This window comes from Ptychodera flava, chromosome 7 (genome assembly GCF_041260155.1).
Source record: "Ptychodera flava strain L36383 chromosome 7, AS_Pfla_20210202, whole genome shotgun sequence".
NCBI lineage: Eukaryota > Metazoa > Hemichordata > Enteropneusta > Ptychoderidae > Ptychodera > Ptychodera flava.
The window spans coordinates 46,467,051-46,487,510 of record NC_091934.1 but is presented as its reverse complement, the minus strand read 5'-3'; the positions used below and the strand labels follow the sequence as shown (position 1 = coordinate 46,487,510).

The 20,460-nt window shown below is 39.1% G+C and overlaps 1 protein-coding gene across 6 annotated transcripts in view; it reads left to right on the top strand.

The window, feature by feature from the left end:
* The window catches only part of LOC139137702 (chromodomain-helicase-DNA-binding protein 4-like), a 72,989-nt gene that overhangs the window by 26,353 nt on the left and 26,176 nt on the right, over positions 1-20,460 (top strand). For all 6 annotated transcript variants that reach the window (XM_070705938.1, XM_070705934.1, XM_070705937.1 and 3 more), the window contains 10 exons: positions 11,603-11,724; positions 12,649-12,766; positions 14,144-14,199; positions 14,611-14,749; positions 15,481-15,612; positions 16,833-16,950; positions 17,340-17,557; positions 18,182-18,332; positions 19,334-19,500; positions 20,158-20,341. In XM_070705938.1, the coding sequence (XP_070562039.1) occupies positions 11,603-11,724; positions 12,649-12,766; positions 14,144-14,199; positions 14,611-14,749; positions 15,481-15,612; positions 16,833-16,950; positions 17,340-17,557; positions 18,182-18,332; positions 19,334-19,500; positions 20,158-20,341 (1,405 nt within the window). The remainder of the gene's footprint in view (positions 1-11,602; positions 11,725-12,648; positions 12,767-14,143; positions 14,200-14,610; positions 14,750-15,480; positions 15,613-16,832; positions 16,951-17,339; positions 17,558-18,181; positions 18,333-19,333; positions 19,501-20,157; positions 20,342-20,460) is intronic.

Here is a 20,460-nt window from a genome sequence, read left to right as displayed (position 1 = left end):
ACGTGTTAGACTTCAAAAATTTTTGCATGCCCGTATAGAGGGGCAACCGCTGATGAGGTTGTGTCCAGAAAATGACGAGGTCACGGGCGTTGTTTGCCCCGGGGGACGTGCACTTTTATGCCCTTTTCTAGCTTACTTTCGCGGAAGTAAAGCTCGTTCGCCGGCACGCACGGCCACACCGGGGAAACGTCACCTCTCTCGTGGGTTAGTAGAAGACCAGGGGTTAGTGCTATGGGTGCGGGAGCACCCTCAAACCTGTCCTGTTTCCCCTGGGTTGTGTCACTTGGCCACGTACTTTGAACGACTTGGAAGAGTCGCACATTGCAGTCTGCTTTGACGTAGTGTCAACGACATAGTTCCGCCATTGAAGGAAGGCGTGTACGTAGTTTGGCCAGTTCAGTGAACACTTAGCTCGTTAGTGTTACCGTTTCCTAACAGGTTAGTTGTTGCAGTTGTTACTAAGGTGCAGTTTTGTACCACCTTAGCTCTGGACAGTGCAACTGCTCTATGCACTAACCCCAACGACAGATGGTTGGTACAACGTCTACGTCGCACGAGCACAGCCTCCGTTGGGCTGTGCCCCTCCCACGTGATACACGCACGTTCATCCATTACTATAGCGTCCTTACGGATCTGCCAAAACGAAAGTGGGGGTAAAAACAAAACAAACGAAAATATGCGATCCATAGATAGTATTTTATTCGGGAATAATTTACATTATGCCGAACAATAAATCTCGGAGTCTGTCTCGACGTCCGAGTGCATGGTCCGTGTTTCAAAAATTACAATCGGGGTGGCAGATCCGTGTTTCAAAAATTATAATAGGGGGAATTGTACAAAATAATCCGTCTAAACAAAACAAAACAAAACGAAAATATGCGATCCATAGATAGTATTTTATTCGGGAATAATTTACATTATGCCGAATAATAAATCTCAGAGTCTGTCTCGACGTCCGAGTGCATGGTCCGTGTTACAAAGATTACAATCGGGGGATTGTACAAAATAATCCGTGTTTCAATTTACAATCAGCGGGATCGTAAAGCACAAACAAACGGCACAACCGTGCTCAAAATGTGATCATGGTCCGTGTTCAGAATACAGTCAAGCCACTGTTAGGCGAAGCTGTCCCCTGTCCGTTATTTACGTCGGGTTCTCTTGCTGATGGGTGTTGTCGGGGCTGTGTGAGTAGAGGTCTGCACGCCAATGCTCCTCTTACCTCGTAGCATCATGCGATGATGAAAAGCCGCAAAACACTCGCCCTCGTGAAGATGAACCCCGCACAGACTACATCCTTTGGACGTCTCAGACAGTCGTCCGCTCGCAGTGGTCTTACCCTCTCTGCTACATACTTTACAGCATTTCTGCCGCCCCTCCAAACGGCTGACAACGTGCATCGGCTGATTTTGTGGATTGATGTACGAGGCAAGAGAAACAGTGGCCTCGACCTCTCTCACACTGGGCTGCGATCGCCCACAATAACCGCCAATGAGTTGTTTCCCGACACGCAGATGAAACATCTTATGGGTCAGCTTACTATCAGGGTGTACATGCTTGAAGCATATATATGCATTTACCAGGGCAACATCAATCAGGTAACATGCCAGATATGTCCACCATCTGTGGTTCTTGCGCCCAGTGTGAAAGTACTTGCGCTTCTGGTTGGCTCGGTCGACGCCTCCCATGTACCGGCGATAATTATACAGCGACAGAGGCACTTGTCGCCGCTCGTCTCCCTCCCCCACTGGCACGCACTCCAAGGGTGGATAGACCGTATTCAAGATCAGCACCTGAGCGTTACTATCCTGATAAGCAGTGATGTTAAGACGAGAGTCCGTTCTGGTCGTGGCTTTCATATCCCCAACAGACAGAGGAAGGCGCTTCCTCTTACCCGGCGGAATTAATTGAGGGGGCATGGTGCGACGATTACGGCGGTTGAAACTCCCGACCATGTAGATCCCGGTCTCCATCAGCTCTCTAGCAGTAACGACCGTGCTAAACAGGCTATCACAGAATAGGCTGTGATTATATCCACAGAATGGCTGGACCAGCTCCATCGTAATTCTTTTCACCACACCTCGCTCCTGCCGTCTCCCATCAGTCCGATCCCGATATTCACACCTAGGTACGGTGCAAAGTTAGCTATGTATGCAGTGGTGGAGTCGCACAGCTGCCATATCTTGAAACCGTCTCGATCAGGCTTATGCGGTAATCTCTGCTTAAATTTAGAACGGCCCTTAAATCGCACCATGCCCTCGTCGATGGAGATCTCTCTACCCATCTTATAATTATTTACGCACCGGTCAACTATGGGCTCCATCCATGGATTGATTTTATACAGGGGATCCTCCTGACACCGACGTCGGCGGCGTGCCTCATCAGGATCACGACGTGGATCGTTCTCTGGGTCTGCCAGATGAAAGTATCGCATAAGCTGCTGAAAGCGACTGCGGGTAATCACAGTAGAAATACCCTGGTTTCTCAGAAAGGGATCGCTAGACCAATAATCCTCCACTGATGATTTACGGTCGATACCCATACAGACTAAGACGCCAATGAACGCCTGCACCTCTCGGTAGTCAGCGTTACGCCAGTATTTATCTATTTTCCTAGCGATATGTCGCTGGTGGAATTTGGCGCATTTATTAGTCTCGTCCTTGGCCAATCTGATCAGTGTAGCTGGAATAAACTTAAAAAAGTAATCGAGCTCACGGGCGTGGCTGGGCAAGGTGAAAGTCGGTCCTCTCTCATGGTCAAAATCGGTCTCCTCAAATATATTAGCATCGGTAGTCTCCGACATACGCCAGACAGGAGGTGTGTCGTCCTCCGCCAACACAGCAGCAACGTCATCATCGTCGTCAGAGCTTGCCTCACCTACGTACTGCCTGTCATAAAAGTCATCGTCCTCTGCCGCATCCTCGTCAACCTCCGAGTCGGACTCAGCGGTGATATCACCGTCATCTGGGCGTCTGGGCCTGAACTCGCCCGTAGCGGCATCAAGGATCATATCTGGCTCAAAATCAGGTGGGCTATCCTGATAACGAACCCTCCGCACTATCTTTTTCGGCGGGGACATCGCAGCACACGAAACTATGGCAGGAGCGGGCTCGGCAGCCTCTGCTGATGACGAGGACTCAAGCTCTTTCGCACTGGGCACAGGAACCTCTCCTGACGCAGGATGAGGGCTCATAGTAGCAACAGGTGGTGTCTCTCCCGGAGCAGCCGGGGGAGAACCAATAGCATCAGCCGTCTCATTACTCACTGTCTCACTAGCAGCAGCAGACGTAGTCTGTGCAGGTGAAGTATCTCCCACAAGAGCAGATGTAGTCTCTGCAGGTGAAGTAGTCTCTCCCGGAGCAGCCGGGTGAGAACCACTGGCAACCGGTGACCCGTCATCATCCTCATCGGCAGAACGATCGGTCTTACGTTACGCTTACCACTGGGTTTTTCAGCCGGAGATGGCTTCGCCTTACGGGAGCGTTTCTTGCCCGACTTCTTAGAACGTTTACTAGGGACATCACAACGATCGCTACCACTACCGCCCGGAGACTCTGCATCTTTGAGCTTCAGTCGTCTGCTCGCCTTCAGAAAACTTTTGCGGTCCGTCAGCTCATGTCTGGAACAGTGTCGACAGACTAGCAGGTCCCTCCCTTTTAAAGCCACAGGGAAACAAAGCCCTGGACATGATTGGACGCAGGGGTGTTAATATATGCATCCACCTGTTATTATAATGGACCTACGGCAATCAGTCCACCAACCGGCGCTGACATTCCTACCCGTCATGTAAATTGCCTGTCCGCACCATTTGATATGCTAATAATACTCATTTGCGATGCAAATCAATCGAGCACTTAGCATAACATAGTCAATGTCATTAGCATCTCAACTTGACATTCCGTCCAGCTGGGTACGTGGCATGCGCACCTGCCACCCAAGGACGTTGCCCCAAGCCCATGTTTAGTACGGGTGGGAAACCCGTATCTTTAACCTCATGTCCCTTCTAAGTACGCCTGCGCAGGGCGTATTGTCATCCAAGTCGGTGACAAGCCAACCCGACAGATTGCCCATTAAGCAGTAATGGACTGGCCGTCTCGTTCTTGTACGGCAACGAACAGTGCTTCAGCGGCTTGTTTAGGTCATAACCGTCACCTGCCGAGCGGCTTACCCAACTAAGGCGGTCAAAGATGAAGGATGCCAAAATTGTCAACGGCTGTCTCGGCCTCGTCCGTTGGGCAAACATGGCTCCTTCAAATAACGTGGCCAGCACGTCTACGTCATCAGCGGTGATGACGACCCGTCATTGACGCCCGAGTGCGTAAAACTCGGAATATACCGACAGGTACCTCTACCTGAGTCGGTCATACTACGGTATAAACCAAACACAGGTCTGCCAACTCCCGTTAGACTCGGCCGTTAGCCGAACTTCACAGGGACAACATAGGCGTAACAAGTCGGTGAACAACGGTTCACGCACCTAACCGCAGCCGCCAAGTCGGTGAACAATGGTATCAAATTTTGAGGCCATGTTCCTGAATGGCAAGGCTGAGGCGGTGTGTTTCGTTGCACGGCTTGAACGTCTAGAGCCAAGTGCAGCCGACAACGTCCGACATCTGAGTGGGTAGTCTTTTCGAGAAGGTAACAAGTCGGTTAAAAGCGGTGGTTACCCTTCACAAATGTCGCTCAAGTCCGTTCGGATCAGTTCCATGTCAGGGACTAATCAAGCCGAGTCCGTCAAATCCGTTCGCACTTCCCGTCAATCAGGACCAAGTCCGTGATTTTCGTCTCGCACCATTGGCAAAAAATTGCACCGCCAGCTGAGGCGGTCTTAGGCGGTTGCCTTCGAGAAAGCCGAGTCCGTCAAATCCGTCCGCACTTCCCGTCAATCAGGACCAAGTCCGAGATTTTCGTCACGCACCATTGGCAAAAATTGCACCGCCAGCTGAGGCGGTCTTAGGCGTTTGCCTTACAGATTAGCGTTGCCGAGACGGTCAATTTCGGCCGCAATCTATGTAGTGCCTCAGAGCCAAGTTACACCAAACTCCGCTAGAATACGTCAACGTGCTAACCTGCCAAGTACGCTACTCGTCCCCCAAAAAAACCAGTCCCCCACCGGGGTGGGGGACTGGCTGGGTAGCTTCCGCACCTTTCCCTGTCCTTTGGACTCTCTGTGAACCCATTTCGAGAGCAAACGCCGTTCCTCGCCAAAAACCTGTCCTCGAACGACCCCTAGCGCGAGCAAGGGTTTGCTACACGTAGTTCCGTCGACTAGGCAGGAAAGGGGTACCAAAAAGTAGCCCGATTTCCACCGCCTTGGCAGGATAACGGCCGTGGCTGCTCAGATTCTAGCTACACCGAATTTCAAGCGGATTTTCACCGACTTGGCAGGAAAAGGGGTAATCCAAACTTCATAGTGGTGAGGGATGATATAAGCACAGGAAATGATGACAAAGTGGTACATTATTTTTCAGAAGCTTAAGACTGAAAAAATACCTTGAAGGTACAGTGCAAATGGCTGTTATTATTTTAGTCCGTGGGCTAGAGGGGTCTACGTGCACCCCCCCCACAGGATAACAAACCTGTATTTTTCAGAACCCTTGGGATCCCTAGAATACGAAATGGAATTTTAACAGAAAAAATATAGGGACGCAATAGCTGTTATGGTCATGTTTTGAAGGGTACCGCAAAATCACGATTTTCCAAGCCAAATGCATTTTCGTCAAATCTGTCTTCTTGTAAGTCATGTGCTGAGCTCATTTTTGAACATAACCTCACTTGTTTGGTATCATTAGAAAGAGAATTTATTCTTCTTTAAGATGACATATTGCACTATGCAATATCTTCTACAATTTTTGTCAAATATAACCAAAACTTACCCCTTACCCAAAATTACATTACCCAAATTTAACATTACAAATTACAGAAAATCTCAAATTCTACCAATTTTTTAGCTAGGCATAATAAAAAATGCAATGCTTTGTCTGAAATCTGTTTTATTTGATACAGGGACATGTCAGAATTATGAAAGAGACTTTTAACAGAAAATATTGGGAATCTACAGCTGTAACAGTCATATTTTGAAGGGTACCGCAAAATCATAGTGTTGCAGATTTGCATGCATTTTTGTTAAAACTGTCTTCCTATAAGTTATCTGCTGAGCTTGTTTTTGAATATAACCTGGCTTGTTAGGTATCATTAGAAAGATTTTTTACTAATCTTTAGAATGACATATTGTAACATGCAATATCTTCTATAGTTTTCATGATATATAACCAAACTGACCCCATACCCCAAAGTTACATTGAAAATTGCAGTCATAGCTAAAACCAAATTCTACCATTTTTTTAGCTTGACACAATAAATCTGGCCGTTTTAGCTATTAAATCTATTTTATTTGTTACAAGGACATGTCAGTATTATGAAATAGACTTTTAACAGAAAAATATTGAGAATCTACATCTGTAACAGTCATATTTTGAAGGGTACCGCAAAATCATAGTGTAGCAGATTTGCATGCATTTTTGTTAAAACTGTCTTCCTATAAGTTATCTGCTGAGCTTGTTTTTGAATATAACCTGGCTTGTTAGGTATCATTAGAAAGATTGTTTACTAATCTTTAGAATGACATATTGTAACATGCAATATCTTCTATAGTTTTCATGATATATAACCGAAACTTACCCCATACCCCAAAGTTTACATTGAAAATTTCAGTCATAGCTAAAATCAATTCTACATTTTTTTAGCTTGACACAAAAAATCTGGCCGTTTTTGCTATTAAATCTATTTTATTTGTTACAGGGACATGTCAGAATTATGAAATAGACTTTTAACAGAAAAAATATTGAGAATCTACATCTGTAACAGTCATATTTTGAAGGGTACCGCAAAATCATAGTGTAGCAGATTTGCATGCATTTTTGTTAAAACTGTCTTCTTATAAGTTATCTGCTGAGCTTGTTTTTGAATATAACCTGGCTTGTTAGGTATCATTAGAAAGATAGTTTACTAATCTTTAGAATGACATATTGTAACATGCAATATCTTCTATAGTTTTCATGATATATAACCAAAACTTACCCCATACCCCAAAGTTTACATTGAAAATTTCAGTCATAGCTAAAATCAAATTCTACCATTTTCTTTACCTAGACATATAAATTCCGGCATTTATTTGTATGAAATCTATTTCATTCGGTAATGGGTCATGTCAAAAATATAAAATAGACTTTTAACAGAAAAAAGATTGGAATTCTGTAGTTGTAACAGTCAAATTTTGAAGGGTACCGCAAAATCTCAGTATTCCTGACTTGCGTGCATTTTTGTTGAATCTATCGTCTTTTAAGTCAACTGCTGAGCTTGTTTTTGAATATAACCTGGCTTGTTAGGTATCATTAGAAATTTACTAATAATTTACTAATCTTTAGAATGACATATTGTAACATGCAATATCTTGTACAGATTTTTATGAAATATGACCAAAACTTACCCCATACCCCAAAATTTACATCGAAAACTACTGTCATAGCTAATGTCAAATTCAAGCAATTTTTTTACGCAGACATAAAAAATAGGCAATATTTTGTATGAAATCTGTTTTATTTTGTACTTGGCCATATCAGAAATATGAAATGAACTTTTAACAGAAAAAATATTGGGATTCTATAGCTGTAACAGCTGTATTTTGAAGGGTACAGCAAAATCTCAGTATTCCTGATTCGCATGCGTTTTGTTAAATCTGTCATCTTATAAGTCGTCTAATGAGCTTGTTATTGATTATAACCGGGTTTGTTTAGTATCATTGAATAGGTAATTAAATAGTCTTTATAATGACATATTGTAACAGGCAATATCTTGTATAGTTTTCATGGAATATGACCAAAACGTACCCCATACCCCAAGGTTTATATTGAAAGTATTGTCATAGATAACGTGATCAAATTCCGTGAATTTTTAGCTAGACATGATAAAAATAGCTCTGTTTCGGTATTAAATCTGTAGTATATGGTACTGGGTCATGTCAGAAATATGAAATAGACTTTTAACAGAAAAAATATTTGGACTGTATAGTTGTAACAGCCATATTTTGAAGGGAAATGCAAAATCGCAGTACCGCAAACTGGCACCTTTTTTGGTAAGTTCTTCTTCTTGTAAGTCATCTGCTGAACTTATTTTGTGACACAACCTGGCTTGTGAGGTATCATTAGTAGGGAAATTTATTCTTCTTTAAGCTGACATATTGTAATATACAATGTCATTCATAGTTTTCCTGGAATATGGTCAACTTTACCCCATACCCAAAAAGTTCAAATCGCAAATTACAGCTTATCTTAAATTCTACCATTTTTTGCTGCACATAATACAAAAGGCAGTTCTTGTTAAAAATCTGATTTATTTGTTACAAAAGTATGTCACAAGTATAAAATTAACTTTTAACGGGAAGATGATACAATTTAGAAGCCATTTGGATCATTTTTGGAGGGGGAACTCATATATTGCAAATGTATGTGTTTCGGCAAATTTGCCCTGATACCTGGGTACCCTTCCAAATATGATCCAAAAGGCTACAAAATCATATTATGTTCCTGTTAAAAGTTAATTTCATATTTTTAACATACTTTATTGACAAAAACACATATTTCATACATTGCATACAAGCATTGCCTTTGGTATATAAAGTTAATAAATTGTAAAAAATGGTAGAATTTCAGATTTGCAGTAATTTGCTGTGTAAACCTTGGGTATGGGGTAAGCTTTGGTCCTATTTCATGAAATTTAAACAAGACATTGCATATTACAATATGTCATTTTAAAAACTAGTAAATTACCTTTCTATTGATACCTAACAAGCCAGGTTATGTCAACAATCAAGCTCAGCAGATGACTTTTAAGAAGACAGATTTAACAAAAAAGCAAGCGAGTTGGCAATACTGTGATTTTGCGAGACCCTTCAAAATATGACTGTTACAGTTGTAGAGTCCCAATATATTTTCTGTTAAAAGTCTATTTCATATTTCTGACATTCCCCCGTACCAAATAAAAAGATTTCATATAAAGCATTGCCTTATTTGTTATGTCTAGCTAGAAAATTGGTAGAATTTGACGATAGCTACGAAAGTAATTTTCGATATAAACTTTGTGGTATGGGGTAAGTTTTCGTCATATTCCATGAAAACTATATAAGATATGGCATATAACAATATGTCATTTTAAAGATTAGTAAATTATCTTTTCAATGGTACCAATAAACATGGCTATGTGATAAAATAAGCGCAGCAGATGACCTACAATGTGACAAAGTTAACAAAACACATATGAGTCTGCACTGCAGTGATTTTGCAGTAATCCCCAGAATATGACTGTTACAGCCATAGAATCCCAATATTATTTCTGTTTAAGTCTATTTAATTCATTTCTTACATGTTCCTGTACCAAATAAAATAGATTAATAGCAAAAACGGCCAGATTTTATATGTCTAGGTAAAAAAATGGTAGAATTTGGTTTTAGCTATGACTGAAATTTTCAATGTAAACTTTGGGGTATGGGGTAAGTTTTGGTTATATATCATGAAAACTATAGAAGATATTGCATGTTACAATATGTCATTCTAAAGATTAGTAAACAATCTTTCTAATGATACCTAACAAGCCAGGTTATATTCAAAAACAAGCTCAGCAGATAACTTATAAGAAGACAAATTTAACAAAATTGCATGCAAATCTGCTACACTATGATTTTGCGGTACCCTTCAAAATATGACTGTTACAGATGTAGATTCTCAATATTTTTGCTGTTAAAAGTCTATTTCATAATTCTGACATGTCCTTGTAACAAATAAAATAGATTTAATAGCAAAAACGGCCAGATTTTTTGTGTCAAGCTAAAAAAATGGTAGAATTTGGTTTTAGCTATGACTGCAATTTTCAATGTAAACTTTGGGGTATGGGGTAAGTTTTGGTTATATATCATGAAAACTATAGAAGATATTGCATGTTACAATATGTCATTCTAAAGATTAGTAAATTATCTTTCTAATGATACCTAACAAGCTAGGTTATATTCAAAAACAAGCTCAGCAGATAACTTATAAGAAGACAAATTTAACAAAAATGCATGCAAATCTGCTACACTATGATTTTGCGGTACCCTTCAAAATATGACTATTACAGATGTACCGGTAGATTCTCAATATTTTTGCTGTTAAAAGTCTATTTTATAATTCTGACATGTCCCTGTAACAAATAAAATAGGTTTAATAGCAAAATAGGCCGGATTTTTGTGTCAAGCTAAAAAAATGGTAGAATTTGGTTTTAGCTATGACTGCAATTTTCAATGTAAACTTTGGGTATGGGGTAAGTTTTGGTTATATATCATGAAAACTATAGAAGATATTGCATGTTACAATATGTCATTCTAAAGATTAGTAAAAATCTTTCTAATGATACCTAACAAGCCAGGTTATATTCAAAAACAAGCTCAGCAGATACTTATAAGAAAAACAGTTTTAACAAAAATGCATGCAAATCTGCAACACTATGATTTTGCGGTACCCTTCAAAATATGACTGTTACAGCTGTAGATTCCCAATATTTTTGCTGTTAAAAGTCTATTTCATATTTCTGACATGTCCCTGTATCAAATAAAACAGATTTCAGACAAAGCATTGCATTTTTTATTATGCCTAGCTAAAAAATTGGTAGAATTTGAGATTTTCTGTAATTTGTAATGTTAAATTTTGGGGTAAGGGGTAAGTTTTGGTTATATTTGACAAAAACTGTAGAAGATATTGCATAGTGCAATATGTCATCTTAAAGAAGAATAAATTCCCTTTCTAATGATACCAAACAAGTGAGGTTATGTTCAAAAATGAGCTCAGCACATGACTTACAAGAAGACAGATTTGACGAAAATGCATTTGGCTTGGAAAATCGTAATTTTGCGGTACCCTTCAAAACATGACCATAACAGCTATTGCGTCCCTATATTTTTTCTGTTAAAATTCCATTTCGTATTCTAGGGACCCAAGGGTTCTGAAAAATACAGGTTTGTTATCCTGTGGGGGGGGGTGCACGTAGACCCCCTCTAGCCCACGGACTATTTGTACATCAAGCCCTAAGAAAGTAAACATACAAGCATATAAAATGTTACAGTTTTTCATGAATGTTAATTTTCATGAATATTAATGAGCAGTCTAACACTCTTGGAACTCTGGGGAGAACCCTGCCCTAGTCCCATCATAGACCCTAAATTATGGTCCCATGAACATTCTCAAACCACATGCGTACATCCAATGACATTTAATGACATACTCACATTCAGGGAGATAGATTCACTGTCTTCCTCAGTCATGTTACACGGGTTTTTCCTTGGTATATTGATCGCTTTCAGGGACAATAAAAATGGTACAGGGGTTTCCAAATTAATTACTGGTGTACCCAAACCATAGCAAATACACATACACATATACCACACACACGTCTCATATATATCCCTCTGCACATCTACGATGATTTCCAGTTGTAAGCAGGAATGTGTAGATTCATATCATAGCGTCTTTGGGGCAAGACACTAGTACTTAGCCTTGGTGTTCTTGGGTTTCCGCAGTTTTTCAAGACCCTTACTTCATACAAGATAGGATACAAACTACTGCTTACAGGAACACCATTGCAGAACAACTTAGAAGAGTTGTTTCACTTGTTGAATTTCTTGAGCCCTGACAGATTTGTGTAAGTATATATTAGTACTTTGTGACAGATTTTCATTTTCAACTTTTGGTCAGAAAAGCTGAATCTTTTCCTTTCACTAATGAAATTTTGGCTCTGCATGTTGTCTTCCATCTTGTTACACTAACTTCAAGCGTCTGAATAATCCTCTCAAATGTTCTGTTGGACTGTATCAGTTTACCCCAACCCAATCCTGACCTTTCACCTCTTCAAGAAGTGTCAAAGTGCTGGAGACAGCATAAGTTTTACCTTTGTAAATTGTTCATGATAGATTGTGCAATTCAAGACCTTTCCACAGATGTAATAGATCATAGTTTAGCCTGTGTAGTAGTTGTTCGTGTGTTTATCTCAATTTAAATTACTTAAATTACTCTGAGATAGATAGATAGATAGATAACAATATTTATAGAGCCCCTAGTATCCATCGGGGATGCTCACTGGCGCTGAACAGAATTAATCACAATAAGCTCTCTTAAATAGGTCTAGACTTAAAGCTTTCCACAGTTTGAGCACAGGAAACTTCGTCTGGAAGTTGGTTCCATAGAAGAGGAGCAGTGTATATGAATGACCGATCTCCATATGATATGCAATATTGAGCATATGTCTAGACATGATTAGTGCAGGAATGAATTATCAATCAATAGATTCATTGCCACCCTTTTGGAACTTTGAATCAGCCTGCCAGTGTGCAAATTGGTATGACTAAGAAAATCTCCACAATATAATGTTAAAACCAAATTGACTGATTTCATATGAAGCTTTATAGTCCAGGGTTTTCTACCCTCATTTACAGGGTAATAATTAGACTAAAAACAACTTCTGATTGTCTCATGCACAGGGTAATAATTAGACTAAAAACAACTTCTGATTGTCGCATGTACTTTCTACATTCAATGGTTTTAAATTAAATGTTGTCATCCTCAACAGCAAATTACAGCAGTTCCTTGAGGAGTTTGAAGACATCTCCAAAGAAGAACAGATCAAGAAACTTCATGATCTACTGGGTCCTCACATGTTGAGACGTCTCAAAGCTGACGTGTTGAAGGTAAGGATATGTAAGACAGTCACGCCATTTCTGTCAAATATTTCCCAATATCTCTTTGCTTTTCATCTAGCCGTCTTATATCTTACAGATGGTGTATCTCAAGTGAGTAGAAAATCTGAAACCATGTAATAGTGAGAATGAGTTCTAGGAACACCATAAATTACTATGTGTTTTCGTATGAAGATGTTATTTTCATGTAGTTTTATGTTTACATCACACAGTGAGAGATGTTACCCACTACTCTCCTTGATTTGTAGACACTGAAATCATGAACTGAAGCAATATTCTTCTCTATACAGCTTGGTCCATATTTCAAAATTCTGACAGCTTTGTTTTGATTATCATGTCTACTGAATTTTAAAATGTTCTTGACAAAAGAACATGTCAGACAGGTTGTTTGATGAGACTATCTCAATTGTTGTTTACTTTGACTTGAAAAGTATGCAGTTTCTTGCGCCTACAATTTGTGGCTGGCAATTCAACTTGCAACATAATATCGATAATTGGGTGCATACTTTCAGCAGATAATCTTGAAATTAAATTTTTAATTTTTAAATTGTAGAGAGATGAATAAGATTGAATGAGCCTTTGGCAAACAGTGTTGTTGTGCACAAATCAAGGAGAATTGTGGGTAACCTGACTTACCTTGCATTGTAACAGTGGTGATTTTTCATGATCCTTTGGCCATAGGACACAGTATTTGATCCTTTGGCCCTAGGACACAGTATTTGATCCTTTGGCCCTAGGACACAGTATTTGATCCTTTGGCCCTAGGACACAGTATTTGATCCTTTGGCCCTAGGACACAGTATTTGATCCTTTGGCCCTAGGACACAGTATTTGATCCTTTGGCCCTAGGACACAGTATTTGATCCTTTGGCCCTAGGACACAGTATTTGATCCTTTGGCCATAGGACACAAAAAGTATTTGATCCTTTGGCCATAGGACACAGTATTTGATCCTTTGGCCATAGGACACAGTATTTGATCCTTTGGCCCTAGGACACAGTATTTGATCCTTTGGCCCTAGGACACAGTATTTGATCCTTTGGCCCTAGGACACAGTAGTTGATCCTTTGGCTATAGGACACAGTATTTGATCCTTTGGCCATAGGACACAGTATATATCATACAATCATCAGCTTGAAATGTACAATTCTTCATGTAATGTAAATTGACTGGTATGGATTGAGATAGATAGACCTCCACAGATTGAAATGGATGTGACAGTGTTAAAATGAACAATGCTTGATTCTGACTTGTTTTGGTAACAGAATTACAGTTTTGATTGTGTCCTGTGTCTTGTCTTGTCCATTTATGAAGTAATCTGAATGTTGTAGTGAAATATGTTTCTGTACTTCTCTCATTTCCTCACAGGGCATACCATCTAAGAGTGAATTTATTGTGCGTGTAGAGTTGAGCACAATGCAGAAGTAAGTATGGGTATTTTATAGAAAGAAGCAAAATTAGCAAGACATCAATGTTTACCGAGAAAATACATTTTTCATTGCATGGGATATTTGAATAAACGTTAGTTAATGTTGTTCATGTACAATTTATATTGTTTTTCATCATTTTAATCTGTTCACCCCAGTCTATTGTAAACAGGTCCACAATTACATGGATAAATATGGGTTTGGGCCAAACCATTGTGTAGGGAGGGTGAAATATATACTGATATAATAGATTTACTTTAACCCTTTCACCACCATGGTTTGTCCCAAATCTATTGTTTTCTATGGTAAAGTTGGACCTGTATACAGGGAACTGGGGTGAAAGGGTTAAGCACACAGACAGGTAATCAGTACATGTACACTAATCACATTTTGTTTGACCTCACACAGGAAATACTACAAATTCATTCTGACAAGGAACTTTGATGCTTTGAACACAAAAGGTGGCAATCAAGTATCTCTGTTGAATATCATGATGGATCTGAAAAAATGCTGTAACCATCCTTATCTGTTCCCTACTGCCGCTGCTGTGAGTATCTTATCATGCGTTTTAGTCGTCACAAATCATCATAGCTACGTATATCTGATGAATTTCCTTCTATTGCAGTGACAAGTTTTGTTTCTCAGACTGTTGAAAATGGTCAAGCACAAATGATCGCAGGGAAAGGTCACTCATTTAGCTCCTGATGACATTCAATTTGAAATATTTAATATCAACCTGTGCAAACAAAAATACAAAGGTAGCTTATATAAACTTCTTTTGTTAGTGTCAGACAATTTGGAATGAGACTTCAATGGTGTACTGAATCCCTGGGATTGTCAGACAGTTTGAAATGAGAGCAATTCAGTAGCATGCTGAATCCCTGGCGTTGTCAGACAATTTGGAATTATTATTGGAGTGACAAGATTAAAACAACATTAACCCTTTACCTGCCAAGTTCATATTTCACCATCAGGTCAAGTTCGGTAAAACTAGTGAAGTACAGTATGTCCAATTTGGTGTATTTTAACAAAAAATTGAACATTTGAAGACCCCTGTAATTACAGATACTGTAAAGATGATTTTTTTATGGACTAAAGCTGTTGGAACAGACCGAGCCAAATGGGTGGAAATACGTATGGTTTTGACTCAATACCGCTTTTCACTGAATTGGCTGATGAGGAAGTGATACTGTCTGGCAGGGACAGGGTTAATCGTACCCAAGTTTTATTGCTACAGAAATGTGAACCTTACAAACATCTGGCTTGTTGCATTTCCAGGAAGCACCTCGTATGCCAAATGGTGCCTTTGAAGGTTCCGGCTTGGTGAAATCCTGTGGTAAACTACAACTTCTCTCCAAGATGCTAAAGCATCTCAAAGAAGGGGGCCATCGAGTGCTCATCTTCTCCCAGGTATGTGAGCTTTGGTGCTAAAGATTTTATCATGTCTGTGTGGTTAAAATGAAAGCATCTTCAGGTTTTTCCCTTTGACTGTCATAAAAAGTGTTAACTAGTTCTCTTCCGGGCATGTTTAAACTATCTGAATTCCTGTTTGAGAAACTTGCAAAAACAATTCAAGATTTACGCAACTGCATCATTTCAAAGGTAACTTTGACCTTTTGAAAATAGACACTGAACTGTAGATAATGAGCATTGACAGGTGATGTTTGGGGAGGGCCTAAATATTTGCAAGTTGATAAAATACTTTGCGTACTGTTATTTCACTCACCAAAATAATGTGTGATTATAATCCTCTTGACAACAGAGGAAGAGGAGATAGATAAGAGAACCCGAAAATATAGAACAGCGGTGAAAATGGATAGTGAATGGATAGTGTGTTTTGATAGTTGTTAACCACCTTGTATGGACTTTCCTTGGACTACTGCTGTACAGTACAATAAATTACCCACAATTCAGTTTGACATGTACACACGACATTAAAATTTTTATAACTTTTTCAGTGCTGCCTCCAAGCATTAATATAGAACCTCTAAATACTTGATTAATTATATCTATTGAAAGTACGATCAGATATTTCAGTATAAATTTCAAAGAAACCATTAAATAACGGTAAAAGTCACATTCTGCAGGTACTACAAATGCCATACTTTTAGGCAGCAAGTTATGACAAACTAAAGGGGTCATTCTCTGAGGAAACTTAGCATGCAAATTTCTTTTGTCTTTCTGTTTGGAAAAAATCAATATCCTTTTGTTTCATAAAACAGGTGCAACTAGTCTCCCTACTTTTCATTACATTATTCTGTATGGCTGAAGACACAATCAGTGGAAAATTTTACAAAAATGCTATCTCCTCTCTCAATCAAGCATACTTTTCTAAATCATTTACAATGGGAATTGAGAAGAATGGTGTCCTCAAAAGTACGATTTCAGAATTTAAAAAACTACCCTAGTCTGTGAATTTGTCTACACATGGGAGACACAGTAGATTTCACTTAGGAGTTTCTGTGTACAAATCATGATGAATTATGGGAAATCTTCAGTACTGTGTGCTGAGTTAGAGCAATCATGTCAATTTATACAGTAGTGTGTTTAAAGTTTTTAAAGTGCTTGCAAAGATGGCAGAAATGTGTCGTATTTTCATGACCAACCTTGTTTGCCTGTAATTTGTGTAGATGACAAGGATGCTGGACCTGCTTGAGGATTTCCTGGAATGTGAAGGCTACAAATATGAAAGAATTGATGGATCTGTTACAGGAAATCTGCGTCAAGATGCCATAGATAGATTTAATGGTTCGTATTTGCTGTTGCCCTTTTTGACTCTAGTTGCCAAAATTTGGCAATCAGAGGGTTGCAATTGAAAATACATGATGCATGACTGGTGAAAATCTTGTAATTTTTCCAGAAGTGTCATACAATGCCAAGTAAGTCACATCAACATCAACAGTCCAATCAGACAAACCACTTATCAGAGTATATTGTATGTCTAGAGTGAAGTAGGCGATTGGACAATGACAGGCTGTCAAGTCAATTATGAGTAATCTTGTTAGGGGTTGTGATTAGGGATATCACAGAGGTATAGGCTCCCCAGGAAAACTTTCATTTGTATCCAAAGGTTTGTTTTCCACAATCATTGCCAGTGCTCAAAGCCACCATGATGTTTATATTTCTTCCCCATTCAGCACCTGGTGCACCTCAGTTTGTATTTCTACTGTCTACAAGAGCTGGTGGTCTTGGCATCAACTTGGCAACAGCTGACACTGTCGTCATCTATGATTCTGACTGGAACCCTCACAACGACATCCAGGCTTTCAGTCGAGCTCATCGTATCGGCCAGTCCAACAAAGTCATGATATATAGATTTGTCACCAGGGCTTCAGTTGAAGAAAGAATCACCCAGGTAACGTCATTGTAGTATTTCCCTTTCCATAATAGTGCTGTTAGTGGTTACAGGTTTGAAACAAAATATAGCTGCTCATCGGACACCACTCGTAGAAATTCAGACAAATTTTTGTTATTGTAGCATGCATGGGTGTTTTTGAAGATTGTCATCTGAGCAATTAATGTATCATTTCTATTGTTCATCGTAACATTGGAAGTCACTTGTGTAGTTATTTTTCGTTGTTCATGCCTAAAAATTTCAAAAATGTATAAGCAAAAAAATGGTTCTTCATTAAATGGGTTGCTGATTTTTGAGAAAATTTTCTGCATTTATCATGTTACATTCTGATAATGAAACAAGGACAAATTATTACTAGCATGCAAATTTTCTCTATAATACAGAAAATTACTTGAAAGTTTTGATTAAAAGGTAGATTTTCTCAGTATTTACATGTTAAGGGTAGGAAAGCTTTCCTTCTCAATTCTCTTTGGTTAACATTTTTTTGCAAACTCAATTCTATTTGAAGATAGAAAGATCAGGAAGACTGAAATATTAGCATAACGGTATGTGAATTTTTAGTAGTTTTAAGGTTAAAAGAATTAATTGAAATTATAAATTTAATTTATTGTCTGACATGTACAGGTTGCCAAAAGAAAGATGATGTTGACTCATTTGGTTGTAAGGCCTGGTTTGGGTTCTCAAGCTAAAGGAGCCATGAGTAAGAAAGAATTGGATGATATTCTCAAGTTTGGTACAGAGGAACTTTTTAAAGAAGAGGAAGGCGCTACAAAAGGTTTGTCATTGAAAAATTCAGGTCATTATGATAACAGGTTCTGTTGACGTAAAATCCTTTGTAATTATTGGACATCTAGGAGTATCTTTTTAGTCAGTTCATATTGCTAATTTCCCGATGTCATGTTACCATTATGGTAGTTTGCATCCCGATGTCATGTTACCATTATGGTAGTTTGCATCCCGATGTCATGTTACCATTATGGTAGTTTGCATCCCGATGTCATGTTACCATTATGGTAGTTTGCATCCCGATGTCATGTTACCATTATGGTAGTTTGCATCCCGATGTCATGTTACCATTATGGTAGTTTGCATCCGAAAATAAAAGACTTAAACGTTTACTCAAATTTTCCTGTAGTAAACTTTCAAACATTCTCTTTCAAAATTGAGAATAAAAATCAGGCGTCACCAGGCGAATTTTGGTACTGGAGGAACAAATACTTTAATATTTACTGTTATTTGGAATTCAAACTGGCTACCATCCTTGTGTCATCTCTATGAGGAAATTAAGTACCTGATTTTCACAAAACCAAGCTGGCGATAATTCATTTACCCAATAAGCTTCAAAACGAGCCCCCACAAGTTTTAGGCCAAAAGGATATTGGAAAAGTTTGAGAGTCCATCTGTCTGTGCCCAAGGTGCTGTCTACCTTAATGTTGAGGTACCTTACAATAACTTATACGTAGTTTTGATACATTTTACGCAAATCAAAATTCATTTGTGTACAGCCCTTGTAATGGGACCTCTTATCAGAGAGACTAAACTCCACTTTGCTGTGTTGTTTCTCATTGAGCAATGTTTGTAACTGTCTGAAGTACATTGTTGGCTTCCTGTTCCATTTTAACCAATGCACATGATTGTTGCATTTTGTGTATGCATTTACGTTTTGCATAAAATGTTTCTGAAGTTTTCTATTGACTATGGTCCTCTCTTTTTCAATCAAGTTCGTATTTTGAAGCAGTCATTTACTGATTAATTTTTCTTTGGTAATTCAAACAGAGGAGTTTGACAGTGGTGAGGGTATTATCCACTGGGATGACAAAACTATCAATGAGTTGCTTGATCGAACCAAAGAAGGAATTGAAGAAAAAGAATTCTTTGCAAATGAATACCTGACATCATTCAAAGTGGCCAGCTATGTCATGAAAGATGCACAAGAAGAAGAGGTAAGAATAGAAGCTTGTCTGTGAATGGTTGTTTTGAAAAGAATTACAATGTGATTTGCCACAACTACCAATCAGTGAATGGCTTCTTGAAGATGGATGACATCATAGAAGAATAGAATCTTGCCTGTGAATGGTAGTTTTGAAAAGAATTACAATGTGATTTGCCACAACTACCAATCAGGGAATGGCTTCTTGAAGATGGATGACATCATAGAAGTACATTAAGTGTTGCAAACAATAGTCTCAGCTCAGCTTCATGAATTTGTGCTAGATAAAGAGCTTTGTACATTAAAAATCATTTCACTATGATCGTGTATTTGTTTTCATTTTCAAGTCCATTATGAAAAGATTGATACGTCATCAGCAATATTCTTCCTATGTCCATTCACAATATAGGGCCCTGCCAATACATACATGTTTGTATCTCATTCAGTGCAATTGTTGTATAAATCAAAGGAAAAATTATGATTGCAAAGGCAGTTTAAAGTGACTTCTTGTGCTCTGACACTTATGCAAGGTATAACATCTCAAACCTAGGGTGCAATCAAACACAAAAATATCTCTTGCCATGAAATGATCCTGCCAGGAAATGTGAGTTTAGTATGTCTGTAAAAAACTGAGCATTCACAAATCCATTTCAAATTTGTTTCTCATTAGGAGGAGGAAGAGATAGAGACAGAGGTACTTAAACAAGAACTTGAACCGTCTGATCCGTCATACTGGGAAAAATTACTCCGACATCATTACGAGCAACAGCAGGAAGATTTGGCAAGGACTCTTGGAAAGGGAAAACGTGTTCGTAAACAAGTGAATTACAATGATGCCCACCAAGACAATGAGGGTGAGTGGTGTACACAATGCAACTGTGTGACCCAGGAGGTCAAAGGTCAATTACAATGATGCCCACCAAGACAATGAGGGTGAGTGGTGTACACAATGCAACTGTGTGACCCAGGAGGT